Source organism: Lycium barbarum, chromosome 3 (genome assembly GCF_019175385.1).
Source record: "Lycium barbarum isolate Lr01 chromosome 3, ASM1917538v2, whole genome shotgun sequence".
Taxonomy (NCBI): domain Eukaryota; kingdom Viridiplantae; phylum Streptophyta; class Magnoliopsida; order Solanales; family Solanaceae; genus Lycium; species Lycium barbarum.
In genome coordinates this window covers 134,493,509-134,509,930 of record NC_083339.1, presented here as the reverse complement: position 1 = coordinate 134,509,930, position 16,422 = coordinate 134,493,509, and the positions used below count along the sequence as shown (strand labels likewise).

The 16,422-nt window shown below is 36.8% G+C and overlaps 1 protein-coding gene across 1 annotated transcript; it reads left to right on the top strand.

The window, feature by feature from the left end:
- The first annotated feature begins 5,388 nt into the window (after window positions 1-5,388).
- LOC132631407 (protein RISC-INTERACTING CLEARING 3'-5' EXORIBONUCLEASE 2) lies at window positions 5,389-5,754 on the top strand. The gene has a single exon (XM_060346982.1). The coding sequence runs from the start codon at window positions 5,389-5,391 to the stop codon at window positions 5,752-5,754; it is 366 nt and encodes a 121-aa protein (XP_060202965.1).
- Window positions 5,755-16,422: the final 10,668 nt, after the last annotated feature.

Below are 16,422 nucleotides of genomic sequence, written 5' to 3'. Positions count from 1 at the left end.
TGTGGGATGCACATGGACAACCAGCAAGCATAATCGTCAATGAAAAAAAAAAAAGGGGTTTTAAAATCTAAGGTTCAATACCCTGTCTGGTGCAAATGGAACATCTCACATTTATCAATGACATAATAACCTTAATTATTAAGAGGAAAGTAACTAAATCTAGATAGGTGTACCAATATATGCAAGTGCCAGCAAAAGGTCGAATTCAAAACAGTAGAAGTGTCAGCATATTTTCTAAAAACAGTCCAATTAATAGGCAAGTAGATGCAGAGATCAGGTATGATAAAGATATTATAAGAGAGGCATTCATATACGGTTCCACACCATATTCAAGCATGCAAGATACAAACAAGTGAAAGGACCACAGACTGAGGGAAAGAAAAACTATCATGCTGAAAGAAACCAGATACAAACACAGTCAAGCAAATGATAGTAACGAGTTCACAATAAAGTAGCACATCAAATAAGTTTAGACTTCTCTTAGGCTCACAGAATTTGGACATATACATTAAGCACAAAAGAGGTTAAGACAGGATTATGAAAGAGATAAGCATTTAAGGGAGATCAACTGATTTTGGAACACCAAATCATCTCGACTTAATCATCCCAACATGAGCTCATACGAACATCTAAACACTAATAAAATGAGATTAAACTAAATTGAAATGAGATAATAACATATGGATGCCATCCATTGTCAAACCGCGACAACTGAACTAAACACACACACTAACGACAGAATTGGAAACTAACGAAACATGACAGGGCCAAACAAAATTTAACAACCAGCATCGACATGTCATACTATCAGTTCATCATATCTATCCCAACAAATTACATTCATAACGGGTATCTTACTAGAAGATAGAGTAAAAGAGAAACGATGTTGGCCTGTCCTGATCGTATATGTAATATACCTAGGATATACACACAGTAGTGTATATATCAGACGTATATCGAATGTCTAATTTCCTCTTGTCTTGATAACCCACAGTATATCCTCTGTATATTTGATTTTAAATGTATCCTAAGTCCTGGAAATTCAGTCTTAGGCATCCGGATTACACTAGATATCTTTCAAATTCAATTAACGATTAATGTACTATCCTAACAGCTCCCAAACATCAAACAAATAATGCGACGACAAAGAAATTACACAATCACTAAACATATCGCAGAATAAACAAAAAAAATCTTAAACAAAACAGAAACTAAAGACCATGAGCAATGAATGTATCGAAGTTTACCTCTTTTGTGTGCAATGAACTGGGGTGTCGAAGTCGTCGAATCTATGCCCGAACTCGACAAAACTCGGACCCGATCAAAGTAACCAAAGTCTTAGACTGAAAAATGAAAGTAGAGTAATATGTTGGCTGTTTTTTTGTTGATTAAAACTTGTGTTTTGTAGGGGATTTTCGTGGCTCCCGATCCTTGGGTTCCTTTTCCTTTTTTCTGTTCGATCTCCCTCTCTCTTTATAGAGTGAGGAGAGGGGAGCGTGTGAGAGAGGAGTGGGGAACAGCGTGTGGGGGGCAAAGGAAAGTGGATGTGGCAGAGGCATGGTGCGGTGAACGTGGAGATGGCAGGGGAGGGATGGAGAGAACGTGAGGGAGACAGGGGAGAGTGGGAGCAGAGGCGTGAGGGGTGAAAAGGGGAGGGGTGAGCGGCGGTGAGGAGATAAGAGAAAGGAAAGGGAAAAAGGTTTTAGGTTGAAGGGATTAGGTTAAGGAGGAAGAGGTGGGCTGGACCGGGTCGGGTAATGGGCTGGTCCGAATGGAAATGGTAATGGGCTGGTCCGTTTTGTATTTTAGTTGGGTTAAAAATGTGGGTTGGGTATTAAATGCGGGTTGTTTATTTGGGTAGGGAAATAATATTGCATTTGTATTTTGGGCCATTGATTTGGCTGAAAATTGTTGATCCTTCCTCCTCTATTTAATTATTTTTGGGTTTCTAATTTAATAGCTAGTACAGTACATGCTATATAAAGACAATTAATAATTAATATGTAGAAGATAAGGATTTTACAAAGTGTCGTCTTGTAATTAATTTAACGATTCCAAACCCGAAAATGAAACGATGACGAACATTTAAAATTTGTGATAAAGTAATACTAGTAATATTAATAGTAAAGTAATAAAAATGAAAGTATTGATATTAATTATAGTAAAAATAAAGTGTTTGGCTTATCAATGAATTTAGAAGCCCGAGTAAATAAAATTAAATAAGGAGGGACAAAATTGGGTGTCAACAAGGAGTACCTTGTTGGGATTGGAGCGTTGAGATTTTCCAAGTCACGAACAAGACGTTCTGATTGGGCAAGCCGATGTGACCATTCTCGGCGTAAACCGCAATAATATTCCCGCGGATCTGAATATTTCACACTGCAGAAATCATCATTACGTTCTATAAGAAGGTGGGGAATTAGCTCATCTAGTTTGAAATCACTGGTATCGCTCGAAAAACTGCTATGATTTGAACTCTCATCATCACTGCTATTTAGTTCTTTTGGAAGGAGTAAAGACTAAAGACCAAGCTGAGTTTCTACTACTCGACATTGAATATGGTATAGTCTAATAACAAAATAAAGGGCTACTTATATAGTTGCAAACCCCCAAGTACCCTCGGGGGGGGGGGGGGGGGGGGGTCTTTATGACCCTACCTACTCACCTTATTGTAAGAAAAATATTAATCTTCATCGGACATTTCACAGTCCGAATCCCACTTGGATCTAAATCTTGTGCTACCATGTATACCATATTCTACCCTATGGTAACGTATTTGCATCCGATTGTTCTCTTCGCGAAAACGATTAAGAGCCAAATTAAACTCTTGTAGAGTTCCGCGAGGCATTGACGTAACACGTTTTTTTGGGCGTTTAAGCCCTACTGACGCTAACTTGTGCTCCAGTGCTGCAGCCTCCCTAACACGCCAATCCCACTCCTCTCTCATTTTATTATTGTATTCTCGATTGAATCTATCGTTAGGGTTATTTGAGTAATGAAAATCATCATCATCTAGTTCCCAGGTCCTACCCATTGCTTCAAATATTGTTTGCTGGACTGAACGATATAACACGACTGATATCTCTAAATTGGTCAAAAAATGACATTGTAACTCAATTTTGTGTGGAATGTTGTGTGGTTGGTAACAACTATTCATCAAATTACGTTATATAAATTTTGATTCGAATCATGACATTTTTCTATTTGACAGTTGAGGTGATGGTACGGGGCAGCGGTTCGTCAGTAGATCAAAAGAGGCCAAAACACATGCAACAACAGGTCTAAGATGGATGCCAAAACCGTCAAAACTGTTCGAGTACCACAAATATAAGGCTCAGAAACATGACCGGATGGAGTACAACCCTGCAGAGCGCATATTTGAACTCACAACAAGTGTGCACCAAGGTAAAGGAGGTAACGTCCACACAATTTGTGAGATTCCAAGAACATGCACATGCGGCAAGTGGCAATCATATCACATGCAATGTTCTCATGCCTTCAAGTGTTTTATCGCAATGGGAAAGAACGTCTCCCCGTACATGACTGAGGAATATACGGTTGAAAATTATGCAAGAACGTATGCTGGAAGGTTCTACCCACTTGGTAGTGAGAGTTATTGGCCACCAGATCCATTTTCAATGGTTGCAAATAAAGCATTTATCTGTAAATTCAGAAAGAATGCATACTCGCGTATTCATAATGAAATGGATGTTCCACCGGGGAGATACACTCGAAAATGCTCATTTTGCAATTATGTTGGTCATGATAAGCGCAAGTGTCCTTTACGGCATGGTGGTCAAACTACATCTCGCGGTGGAAGTACCTCTCGTGGTGGAGGAAACTTTCGTGGTGGAAGTACCTCTAGTGGTGGTGGCACATCTCGCGGTGGTGGCAGAAGATCAACTCAAGGGCATTAATTGATGAATGTTTTTTAAAGTTTTTTTCTTACTTTGATAATTGTATTTTAAAAAGTTTGGGTTTCTTATTAATGAACAAGTTTAAGTATTTTCATCTACTCAAGGTTATGAATGATGCAATTTAATTAAGTTTTTTTTTTTGTATGAATGCTGCCATTTTGACTAACTTTTGATTAATTATTAATGAACAAGTTTAAGTATTCGCAAAGAACTTCAAGCTAATGTCACCGAGCCTTCAAACGAAAATGGCGTTCGAGCACTTTTCAACCACTAAAACGGTCATCCGAACTTTTGTGTATCCTTGATGTATTGATCCTACCTTGTTAATCGCACAAAAATAAGTAGGGTTCTATATAAAATATTGAAATTTCGGGGTCCCGAATCATGATTAATCTATGGTCAAAGTACGTTAAAAAGTGTAATGGAAGAAGGGTTAACCAAAAGGGCCGAAAAAAAAAATGGGAGGGACACTATAGCGTAGTAAATTACTGCACTATAGTAGTTAACAGAGCCGTCCCCATTAACTGCTTTAGCGCAGTAAATTACTGCGCTAAAGGTATTTTGGTAACTTTTTTTTTTATTGGGTATTTTGGTTCAAAATGCTTTTTTTTTTTTTTGGCATTTTGGTTCCAGACTCCTTCTAATTGCCATGAGTGATATTTTGAAAACATATATCATCCCATGTATTTTGAACTTGAACGTCTCTCTGAGGGAAACTTGCTAGGTGCGCTTTTAAATTCAAATTCCACTGGCTATATTAATATTTCAGATTTTTGATTCAACTCCATCGACAGCCATGACTCGCATTTAGGAAAATCTATACCTCCATCACATTTAAGATTATTTTAACTTTTTAAATCTATAAAGTAAAGTTAAATATGCTCACTTCTCAAGATAACCACATCCATATATGTAAAAAGATAAAAAGACGAGTTGCGATAAACATCATCTCTGCTGATAAGCTACTGGTAGTAACAGAGTTTTAAACTACCAACGTCTCTGAGAGAAATCTTGCTAGGTAAGGATTCTAATAGAAAACGGAAATTAAATATGAATCTGTAACTGAAAATTTCACTTTATTCATCATAACCATACGTTTCATTAGCTAAAATGATGCAACGGCTATATCCTTCATATTGAAAGAGAGGAAATAATTATATTTAATAGAAAAAATGAGAAACTAATATGGCAAAAAAGATAAATGTCTTTTCAAACCTAAAAGAAGTGCCACATCCAGGTCTATAAGTAGAAGATTTACAGTGGATATGAGTATTCAGAATTGCCCCTTCTAAACTCAAAATTTATATAAAAAAAAAAAAAATTGGAGCCGTTCAGCAACTTTGTTCCCCCCATTTGATGATATGCCACCTATAGGTATTGTGGATTATGGTATGGCGGGGCCAGAATATAACTACAACCCAAACTCACGCCGCAAGCATTGTTACTCTTTGGATACGTGAAGTCGATTGCAATGCTCGAACTTCTAACTGTTGGCTTCGATATCAAGTGGCGACCAACAAAATCCGGTTGCAACTCTGCAGCTTTGCGTTGGTCGTCGATGCCTCATCTTTCAACTTCTTTACAGCCCGATTCCTTGGTTAGTTTTCTTCGAAATCCCAAATATACATTTGTTGGGGTTGGAGTTAAGAATGACGTTGAGATATTGGAGAAGGATCACGGGTTAAGTATGGTCAATGTGGTTGATTTAAGAGGCTTGGCGGCTTTTAAGTATGGCAAGACGGACCTGAGGAATGCTGGTTTCAAGGAGCTGTGCAAAGTTGTTCTTTGGGAAGAGTATGAAAAGCCCAAACACATATACTATGGGAAATTGGGATAACGAGGAGCTAGACTATGATCAAGTTAAGTATGCTTTTGTTGATGCTTATGTTTCTTACAAGATTGGAAAAGAGTTGAAAGCAGGTTCTCCGCGTTTAATCATCATCTATTAGGAAAAGAGGGAAATTCAAATCTGATTTTAGGTTTATCTGTATTTTCTTATTTACATTTAAGTCTCTATCGTTTAGTTAAGTTATTTTTCAGTATTTGCAATTAATTCCGAGAGTGTGTTACTCAATAGGATACGTATCCAAGTGAGAGTGGGCCAAGTGTTTAGCCGTTAGATTTCATTCCCCGTATTTTTGTTATTTATCCCAGCTCATTGTACTGCATGTTTATCGTATATGAAATCAGATGGAAGGCGTAAACGGATTAAGGGCGCTGAGGTGACATCTCATGTGACGTCAATCTCATCAAATGTTAGTGTCACATAGGATTGGATATTCACGTTGGATAATCCTAACGGAAAAAGAGTATATTTGAACTAATAGTATAACGGCAGAAGTATATTGACCTGTTTCGGTTCAATTAATCACAACAAACCAAATACATTAACCAAGTAATCTGCAGCAAGGATAGCCTAAATCATATCATCACATAGGATCCTTATTGGAACTGTCAATATGGAAAGGATCACATCTGGCCATTGGGTATGATCTTTGTAGAAGTCCTTCGAGATTTTCGCATCCGATGAGAAACAACCTCCAATGGAGTTATAGCCTTAGAATGTGGGTTTAGGTTAAAAGAAATTGGGCTGACCGCGGGGTCAGTCCAGTAGCAGAGCCAGAAATCTAGTTAAGGATGTTCAATTACATGGGTGGCTTTCCAAACAGGCCTTTCGGGAAGATTGACTATTTTATTCGATTCTCTCATTTCTTTCTTTTTGTACCTCAAAAAAAAAAAAAAAAAAATTGCTGGATGATAATTTCATCTCACCTTACAAGCCTAAGTTTTGTGAAGTGTCATAACTCGTAACAATCTATATTTCTCACCCAATCGAGATAAAAAAAATAGATAGAATAATCTGATATCATCCGCACAAAATAATTCATTAAACATACTCTCTCTGTCTCAAAAAGATTGTCCTTCTTCCCTTTTTAGTCTGTCTCAAAAAAATTGTCTCATTTTATATTTAGAAACAAAATTTAACTTTATCAGATGATTTACAGTCATACAAATATCTAAGGCTTATTTTGAATCACATATTTCAAAAAAAAAATCTTTATTTCTTAAATTTTATATTAAGTCAAAAAAAATAATTTTTTTAAAACGGAGGGAGTACTATTTCTTTTTCAAGTGGAACTCTCGCTATCAATTTACGTGGAATTACAGCAACAGAAGTCGTAGTAGCAGTAACATAAATGTTGTTTCTTTTTTGAACTTGCAATGTCAATCAGTCCACCCAGTTTGACAACAGAAGCTAGCAAAATCGTAGAAGTGGGAAGTACTGTTCCTTCTAAATTAGGTGTGTTCATTTAATTGACTCTCTATATAATCTTTGTACTGGAAAAGAGAAGTAAAAGGCATTTACTTTAGGAGTACGGAACGTGCAATTTTAGCAAAGTGATTTACTTGGGATTCCGCGATTTTCAGGCGAATCTTTTGCGATCTGAACAAATAGAATCCAAAGTTTACTTAATGCGAAAAAGGTGGCTTTTCTTTTCTGATTAAGAGATTTGATGGAAAAAGATCAAAAGGATTTAGATTGGCTGTCCACTCGTATCTCTCCCTGCTGCTTGGAGTTCCTTTTGTTCTTTTTAAATTCATTGTTTCTCTTTTCTAACTGTTTTTCATGTACAACATCGCATAAAATATTGTTACTTTTCAGTTTTAACAAACTTCAATGATATAACTTTTATTGATATATATTACTTTATATATTTAACTCTTAAAGTTTTGTGTATTCCTACGGAGCCGTTTGATATGCGGATTAAATTATTCCGGAGTTATATATAATATCAGAATTATAATTCGGAGACTAATTATCCTATCTTGGAGGTGCGATATAATAATCCCAACTCCCAAGGTTAATACGATAAGGTGGCTATCTCATGTTTAGGCTTCATTTTATACTTTTTTTGGTAGAAAATATCTTCTGCCAAACATAGTATAAAATTAATCCCAAAATTAGTATTGGGATATCCCACTCTATACCGTTTACCAAACGACCCCTAACAGTGTTTTAAAAGGCACTTTTAAGACTCACCCAAAGGCTCGCCCCAGGACAGGCACTGGCAAAACTCCTCGGGGCTCACGTGCGGGACTTAGTTCGTCTGAGGCTTACATCCTAAGCGTCCGATTGTACGCCCTAAGCATGCCTTAACGTCCAACGCTCACGGCTTACTTAACAGTTCTTACACAAATTATATGGTTAAATTCCTTCATTAAAATCGTTTCCCTTATAATTCTTTAACAAATGAATGATACTTAATAGTTTTTCATTTATAGAAATAAAAAGATTAGATGTAAATCAAATAACAAGTCCAGAGGCAGACTCGGGATTTTAAGACGGCGGGGGCACCATTATCTTAACATAAACGCCAATAAAAAAGTTAATGATGAGTGAGGGATAATATCTTGTCGGACCGGTCACTAATAGCGTAGCAGTGACAAAAATACAAGTATATAGGTCAAATATGTGTAATAAATAAAATTTAACACAGTGAAGCAAATGAAAGAGATAGCTCAGAGGCTAAGGCTGTGCAACATGTGGTGACAGTGCATGTTTGAATTTGGGCGAGCTCATTTAACTTATTGTTTTCCTAAAAATGGGCTCAAAAAATAATTAAAAGTGATATTCGGGTTCGATCCGGGATGACATGTAAGGGAAGCCCCAAAGACACTTTCGTTTGTTAGAGTGCACATTTACTATTTTCTCAAGCTATATACACATATATAACATAATTTTTTTTCGAAGGGTGAGAGTGCACGTGCACTCCCACCATTCCATTTGGGTCCGCCTCTGACCAAGTCATAGTATTGCATATTTATTATTTGAGAATATCGTGAGAGTGAACATCACTTTATATTTCTTTTAAAAATACATAACCGAATTATACATTTTCACTTGTCATTGGTCTTTTGTCCTACGTATCAAAATTTTCATATGTTATTATTTCGCTATTTTGAAGTAATTTTGTTTTTATTCATGAAAGAGTTACGTTTTAATGATGATACTAATAAAATTTATTAATTATTTGCTTATAGGGAGATAACATGAATAGTATGATAGTAATATTGTTTTAAAAAATTGTGATTTTTGCATTGTTTGAAGATGTTAGAGTTGATTTGCATTTCATAAGAGCTTTCATTTCATTGTATTGTTTATACTTGTAAAATTATGTTATATATAATTACAAGTTGTAAGTTGCGTATAATGGATTGCTTTGATTAGTTTTTTTTGTGAGGATCAAGTGCATCTCTCTCTCTCTCTCTCTCTCTCTCTCTCTCTCTCTCTCTCTCTCTATATATATATATATATATATATATATACACACACATATTTCATTTATTTACGGTTTTCTTTTATTTTTTATGTAATTTACCTATTTAAAAGTATTTATTGTTAATTATATTATTTTATGAAATACTAAGAATTAAATACCCATGGGGCTTACGCCCCGTGCCTCGGGACTTACGCCTCGCCTTTTAAAATACTGATTCCTACTTATACATGTGTACCGTGTACAAATTTCATTTTAATAATTAGAAGACTAAGATTTAAATTTGATCAATATTACTTCCTCCATTCCCGCTTTTTGTGACACGATTCAGAGTACGAGGGTACAACTATGTATTTCTTTGTGAATTTTTATATATAGTCTTCAAAAAAAGAAAAAGTTTACATATTGAAAACTATAGAAAAAATATTATAAGTTACAATAATAAATAATTCAAAGTATTTATAGACATCTTAAAACTGTCTAAATAGTAATATTGTCAGATAAAGTGGGATAAAAGACTCACTTTGTTCCAAATTAGAGAAAAGGACATAAATGGTCCCTTAACTAAGAATTGTTAAGCACATACTTAAGGGGGTATTTTTTACCAACCCTCATAGTTAAGGAACCATTTTTGTTAACTTGTGGCAAACTTAAAGGACTAAAACTGTTAAGTTCATAGTTAAGGGACTATTTTGAACCTACCCTCTCAAGACAAAGTTTAAGAAAGAAAAAACTTTTGAAACTCTTAAACTTAAATATGCTTTAAATATATTAGGCTTTTGAAAATATTTAACATAAATATTTCTACTATATTAGAAGAGTGGGTTTGGTCGCCAACCACCCAATCTTTTAATATAGTTAAAATAATTTTTTAAAAATAAAAATTAAGGTGGGTTCACGTGAAGAAGTAGGAGACAATTGCAAAAAAATAAAAAATTAAGGTAGGATCCACGTGAAGAAGTCGGAGACAATAGCAAAAAAAAAATAAAAAAAATAGGACATTTAAATAATGACAATAAGTGCAGAAAATGGTAAAAGTACGCTTAGAGAAAATTTAAAGAAAGAGAAATTCAAGAAAAAAAAAATAACGATTTAAATTGAACACAAAAACCGCTAAAGAAGTCATAAAACCAAAAGATTTAAAACTTATACCTTTGGGTAAGTATAAAAATGCACTAATTTTAGACACATACGTCTCACACAAATAATGAGGAATAACATCAAGAAGACGAAATATAAACGGTCAATAAACTTATACACATATTTTCTTAGAATGATGAAGTTGGTCTATACTTAAAAATTTAAGACTACAACATATGCTAACACATGAACGCGTTTTTCAGTGTTATTGAATGTCACGACCCAAACCGGAGGGCCGCGACTAACACCCAAGACACTAATCGGCTGAGTGCCATACTACCATTCTATTCATAAGTCACAATCTTATGTGAACCTTTAAATTATGAAATGACACTTCCGTCAAGTAAAACATGAAAAACCTTTTAAATAAAGCTCTTTCGTCAAGTCAGGGACTTCTCCCTTATCGTTAATTCAAAGAAAACTTTTGGTCACACTAAAATCTTTAAAACAGTGCATATGAACACGTCGACCTACATGACCGCTATACACAATTGTCGACGTCTCGACGCACTACCCACAGGACACTGTCTGCAAAGTCTCTAACATATACGAGATACCATAACATAAGTACTTTGACTCGGCAACACTCCAAACTGAGATGGAGCTCACCAATCCAGCTGATAGCGTGGGAACATCCTATAGCCAATGTCTTCTACTCATCTGTTTGCACTTGTGTGGCATGAAACACAGCGCCCCCAGGCAAAGGGACGTCAGTACGAATAATGTACCAAGTATGTAACGCAGAACTGAAACAATATATCTCGACTCGGATGATAAAAGAGTAAGAAACTCAATCTGTACCGGTAACCACCACTGCAAATAATGTACATGCATATGAACTTTTAATATATATATATAATGCATGCCTTCGCCCTGCTCGCAGCCCCTTCGGGCATCATAATCATCGTATACCAGCTGATCAGGTGGTTTGCGTATATAACGCCTTAGCCCTTTTCCCCTTCCCCATGAAATGATGTCGTGCATGTATGTAAATATGCAAATGCATGAAAATCTTTGGAAACCATCAAAAGACTCCCTACGAAGCAACTTTTAGTTCAAAACGGGAACTTCTTCCCCTTTTTCAAAAATGGGAACTTCTTCCCCTTTTCATTTGTCTCCTTCGAGACTGAAAAATCAAATGTGAAATGCATAGGAATAAGGAAAACTTATGAATGTCTCCTTCGGGAATTAGACATCGTTATGAATGCGTACAACTTATGGATGCCCCTTCGGACTTAAGAAGTCAAGGAACTCAGGATATCCTACATCTAGGAGTGGATTCATTATGAATATCATTACGCTTCGCACTTGTCATAGATCATGCCAAAAATAAGGAAATGATAGCCTTAACATACCTGGATAATCGCCTTCTCAATCCACAATAAAGCTTAACATAATCCTCTTGCGTCTACAACAAGTGAAATAATACCGTCATCAACAAACAGTGTCGCAACTATCATATCTTGCTAATATTATAACCTTCGGAAAATCGGGCAGCACCTCCCCTATTTATACTACACCCCAAAGACCACTAAGGGTGATCAAACAGCCCAACAACAACAACATCAACAATAGCAATAACAACATCATCAACACTAATAGGCTCTATAAAACATCCCATATGATGTTCTCCCAATTCATCAACCAATCACTAGACTTTACGAAGCTTTAACAACTAAATCTCCGTGATACAATTCATAATATCCATGGTAAAGAATTGTTACACCCCGTAAGAGTCTGTGCTATTTTAATTAAGACAAGAAAGAATGAGTTAAGAAAGTTCAAGGAAAGTTAATCGAGTTAGTAAGAATATCGTTATATATATGGTTGCCTTAAGTATCCCGAGGTGACATCGTAACCTAAAGGATTTGAAATCGCGTTATGAGCGTATATGAGGTAATGTGAGTGCCCTTTTAAAGTATTTGAGATTATTAGTAATGATATAGAAGATGGATAAAAGATATGAATATATTTTTGCGATTGGAGTTTCGTCGAAGCTTCGTAAGTTCTCCAGTTACGTTTAAGGTTATGGTGATTCTCCGGACCCTTCGAGACGTGTATGGATTGTTATGTATGTATATGGGTATGTATATGTATGTATAAGAGGTTACATGAGAGTTGGAAGAGGATTAGAAGATAAACGAATCTAAACAAAATGAATCGGAACAACTTCAGTAAAATCTCGGACCAGATTTTTAGCCCATATTGTTGGGGGCATATCTCCTAGTATATGAGGAGTTTTAAGGTGTTTCAAAAGCCTAAAATGAAGTTCATCGAGTCTAGTTTTCAACGCAACAAACCTCTCGTCAAAATGATATTTGGATAAGGAAATATGGACGATGCAATTTGGGCTGGCAGGGCTGCAAGTTTGGACCCGACCCAAACACTAATGTTTCGGCCCATGAGGCCCATTAACGTTAATATATATGGAAAATTCACTTGAGGTCTGATCATTTTCAGCTAATATCCTCCAAAAACATTAGAGAGAGAGAGAGAGATCCTAGGCTAAGGAAGCCATTTTGATCAAAATCCGAGCTCCGAATCCCGAAGCTCATGAAGAGAAAAACGTTGTACGTTGCGTTGCCTTCAATTTGAGATAAATATTGGTCTTGGGGGATGAAATTTTCGTGGTGGAGCTTCTGATAAGGTATTTATAAAATTCCTTTTATGTTATTAAAGTGTTTATTTAGAGTTTTAACGAATTAGAACGGAGAAAACAACATTATAAACTCGTTTGTTGTTTTGTTGAAATTTATGGGTGAGGGGCTGTTTTAATTGAAATTGATGGACTGATTTGAATTAATATTTTGGTTGTTGTAATCATGGATATGTGAGGAGAGTGAAGGAATTTAATGGTTAGAGTTGCAGTTAAATTGTTGTGGGTTGTTGTAAGGATTATAGAGATAATAATGTGGTTTTATTGCACATGAGTAGATGATGTGGTGTCGAGTGGCTGCTGTTGTATTTCCCTGAAATTTTTTGAAAATAATGCATGAAATAAGGTATAAGAAGTGCATATGGGGTGCTTGGTGTATTGCAAGTGTTCGTTAGAATTTCGGACATCGTTATGTTACAGTTGGGGGCTGTTTTGATATGTTGTTGTTCTTGTTCAAATAAAAGAATTGAAGATATGGTTGTGTCCATATGTTATTGTTGGTATTTCTGTGTCAACAGGAGAGCAATTGGAAATTCGGATAGACGAGTTTATAGGGGAAATGCTGCCCAAATTTTTGTAGACAAGTGATGAGTTAAAGATTGAATACCAAAAGCCTTATAGTTAACAATTGGTAAAAATGACCATTTGTAGGTTTTGGGCGAAACGGAGATTGAGTTTGGACAAGCGTGAGTAGCGCGAAAGGTATGTAAAGCTTATCATTTCCTTCTTTGGCATGCCCTAGGTCTACTAGGTTGAGATTTCGGCCTCGGGGACCTTCCTGCTCATCGTAACCCGAGATTAGTTTTCGTTACTATTCATTCAATAGAATTGAATTATAAAAGGTGCATTTTACTAGAAAAGTGGTTGGACTTCCAAAACGTTTACAAATGTAACCCGATCGTTCTAAAACTTTCTTGGATGACTCCGTAGAGTCTAATGGGCGTGATTCTCGTCCGCCGCCTCGACTTGGCCCGAGGTGGGCCCGCTATCCCCGATGCCTCTCTTATTGTTCTGTTTGTCTTATTCCCGTACGGTAAGTCAAGGGAACTCATGGTTATTGTTCCGACTACTAAACGGGAGATATTTTATCTATCCCGAGACGGATTTTAATGATTATTGACCCAATTGTGGGGACCGAAACCCTGACATGTGATGTACGGCTTTAGCCAATGTACTCTTGTCCGGAGTTCGCAGGTAACTCCTGGTTATTATGCTGTTCACTATATGATAGGTGTTATGACCACCTTCATGAGCATTATAAAATGTTTTTGACATCTAAAGCGTTTTTAAAAATCTTACCCTGAGATTCTGGACAAACTACTTATTTTCTTTATTTTCCGATATACGATTTTGGTATACCTGAGTCCTGTGTGATGCATGATCCTGGCATGTGTGATTATGTTTGGAAAGTGATAATTTGGCATTTTGTCTGGTTATCTTCTGTGTTACCGAGTCCCGGGCCGGTTATGTGAATATGCGCATATGTGATATTGGCCGCTGGACCCTCAACCGCGGCGTGCCCGACATTGACTGCTGGACCCTTGACCGCGTCATGCCGGACGTGTGGCATTGACTGCTGGACCCTTGACCGCGTCTGCCGCACTTGTGATTATGCCGACATAGACCGCTGGACCCTTGACCGCGGTATGTCGAACTTGTGATAGAAAACCGCTGGATACTTGACCGCGGTATGTGTGATTGTGACCGCTGGACTTATGGCCGCGGAAATTGTGCGTTGATTCTTCTATGTGTGTGAAACAAAGATGTTTTCCAAAAGAAAGCAAACATTTTGTCATCCCGATTGCCGTGTTGATTTCTCCGGAACTTCTTTTGCCTGTTGTACGCCGGATACGACTCCTTAGTATGCTGGCTATTGTGCTTGCTTTCTATATATCATATTTCAGTTGTGACTTCGCTTTCTGTGTTGTATGCTTTACATACTCAGTACATATTTCGTACTGACCCCCTCTTTTCGGGGGGCTGCGTTTCATGCCGCGCAGGTACTCCCAGGTGAGTTGAAGACAGTATAGAAGATGTTCCAGTGCAGATGGCAAGCTCCATTTGTTCCCGGAGTGCTGCCGAGTCAGAGTTGGTATGTTATGCTTTCTGGATTACGTTAGAGACTTTGCAGACAGCGTCGTGGGTATTGGTTGTCAGTCTGTAAGCGGCTCCGTCAGCCAAAATGTCGGTCTGTGTTATGTACTGAATTTTGTATGATTATTGATTCGTTATGCTTGGAAGCTACGTGAAAGAATATTTCTGGAAAAAAAAAATTTACGATGTATTTCATCTCATTTGATTTGAAAAGTTTGACATGATTTTATGTGCAGCAAGAGTCTGAGGGTTCGCTCGGCCCTAGGTAAGGGTCGGGTGCCCATCACACCCTAGCGGAATTAGGGTGTGACAAGAATATTCTTACCTCAATCAAGGCTGGAAGAGCTTGACATCTTGTTTATCTTTGATAAATTCCTTTGCTCGGTCAAGATTTGGTGTTTGGCACAAGAATCACAAAACTCTATACGCTTTCCGAACCTCGTATATAGTCCCGTCACTTTAATCCGCTCACTAGTTACCTCTCAATGTTTCTTGGGAGTTCTCATACATTTTTGGACGAAGAGGAGTGGAGAAAATGAAGTTTAGGGTCAGATTGTGCCCTTATATAGTGGATTAGAGTCGGTGGCACTATAGCAGCTCGGTTACTGAAGCAGCCCGGTCACTGTAGCAGCATTTCTGCTCTGTCAGCCTAAATTGTAACATCCATAATTATCTACTCCGATGTTGTATCGAGGAGAGGTTTGTTGCGTTGGAAACTAGACACGAAGAACTTCATTTTAGGCTTTCGAAACACCTTAAAACTCCTAATATACTAGGAGATATACCCCTCCAAAGTTGACTAAAAATCTGCCCAAAATTCTGCTAACTTTTTCTAAATTTTTGACAAACTTATTTTCTTCGATTTGCTTGGTCCCGGAATCTTCCGAAACTCTCTATACATGATATTTATCATTAATAATACTTGATAATAGTCATATCCTTTGGTTCCAAGGTTATCCTTCCTGTTACGACTTACAAGATCATAATTCATCCTTTACTCATACAATATAATTAATAATGCTTCGTTCCTCATAATCCAAAGTTGTTGTACTTAGCCATAGCTCGACATACTTACGTTGAAATTTAATAAGTGCTTCTTCGAAAGTAAGGGGTGTAACATAGAAAGAGATGATGGCATGAAACTCGGTAGGAGAAGGTGTATTTCAAATCTTTCAACCTGGAGAACCAAACAAGGAAAGTCATATATGGGAGAAGCGGACTAAGTAAAAGAATTTATTGATATTTTCAATTAATTGAATTATAATACTTTCTATAATAAAAATTTCATAATTATATTACTAAAAGGTACTCTCTCTGTCCTAATTTATGTGACATA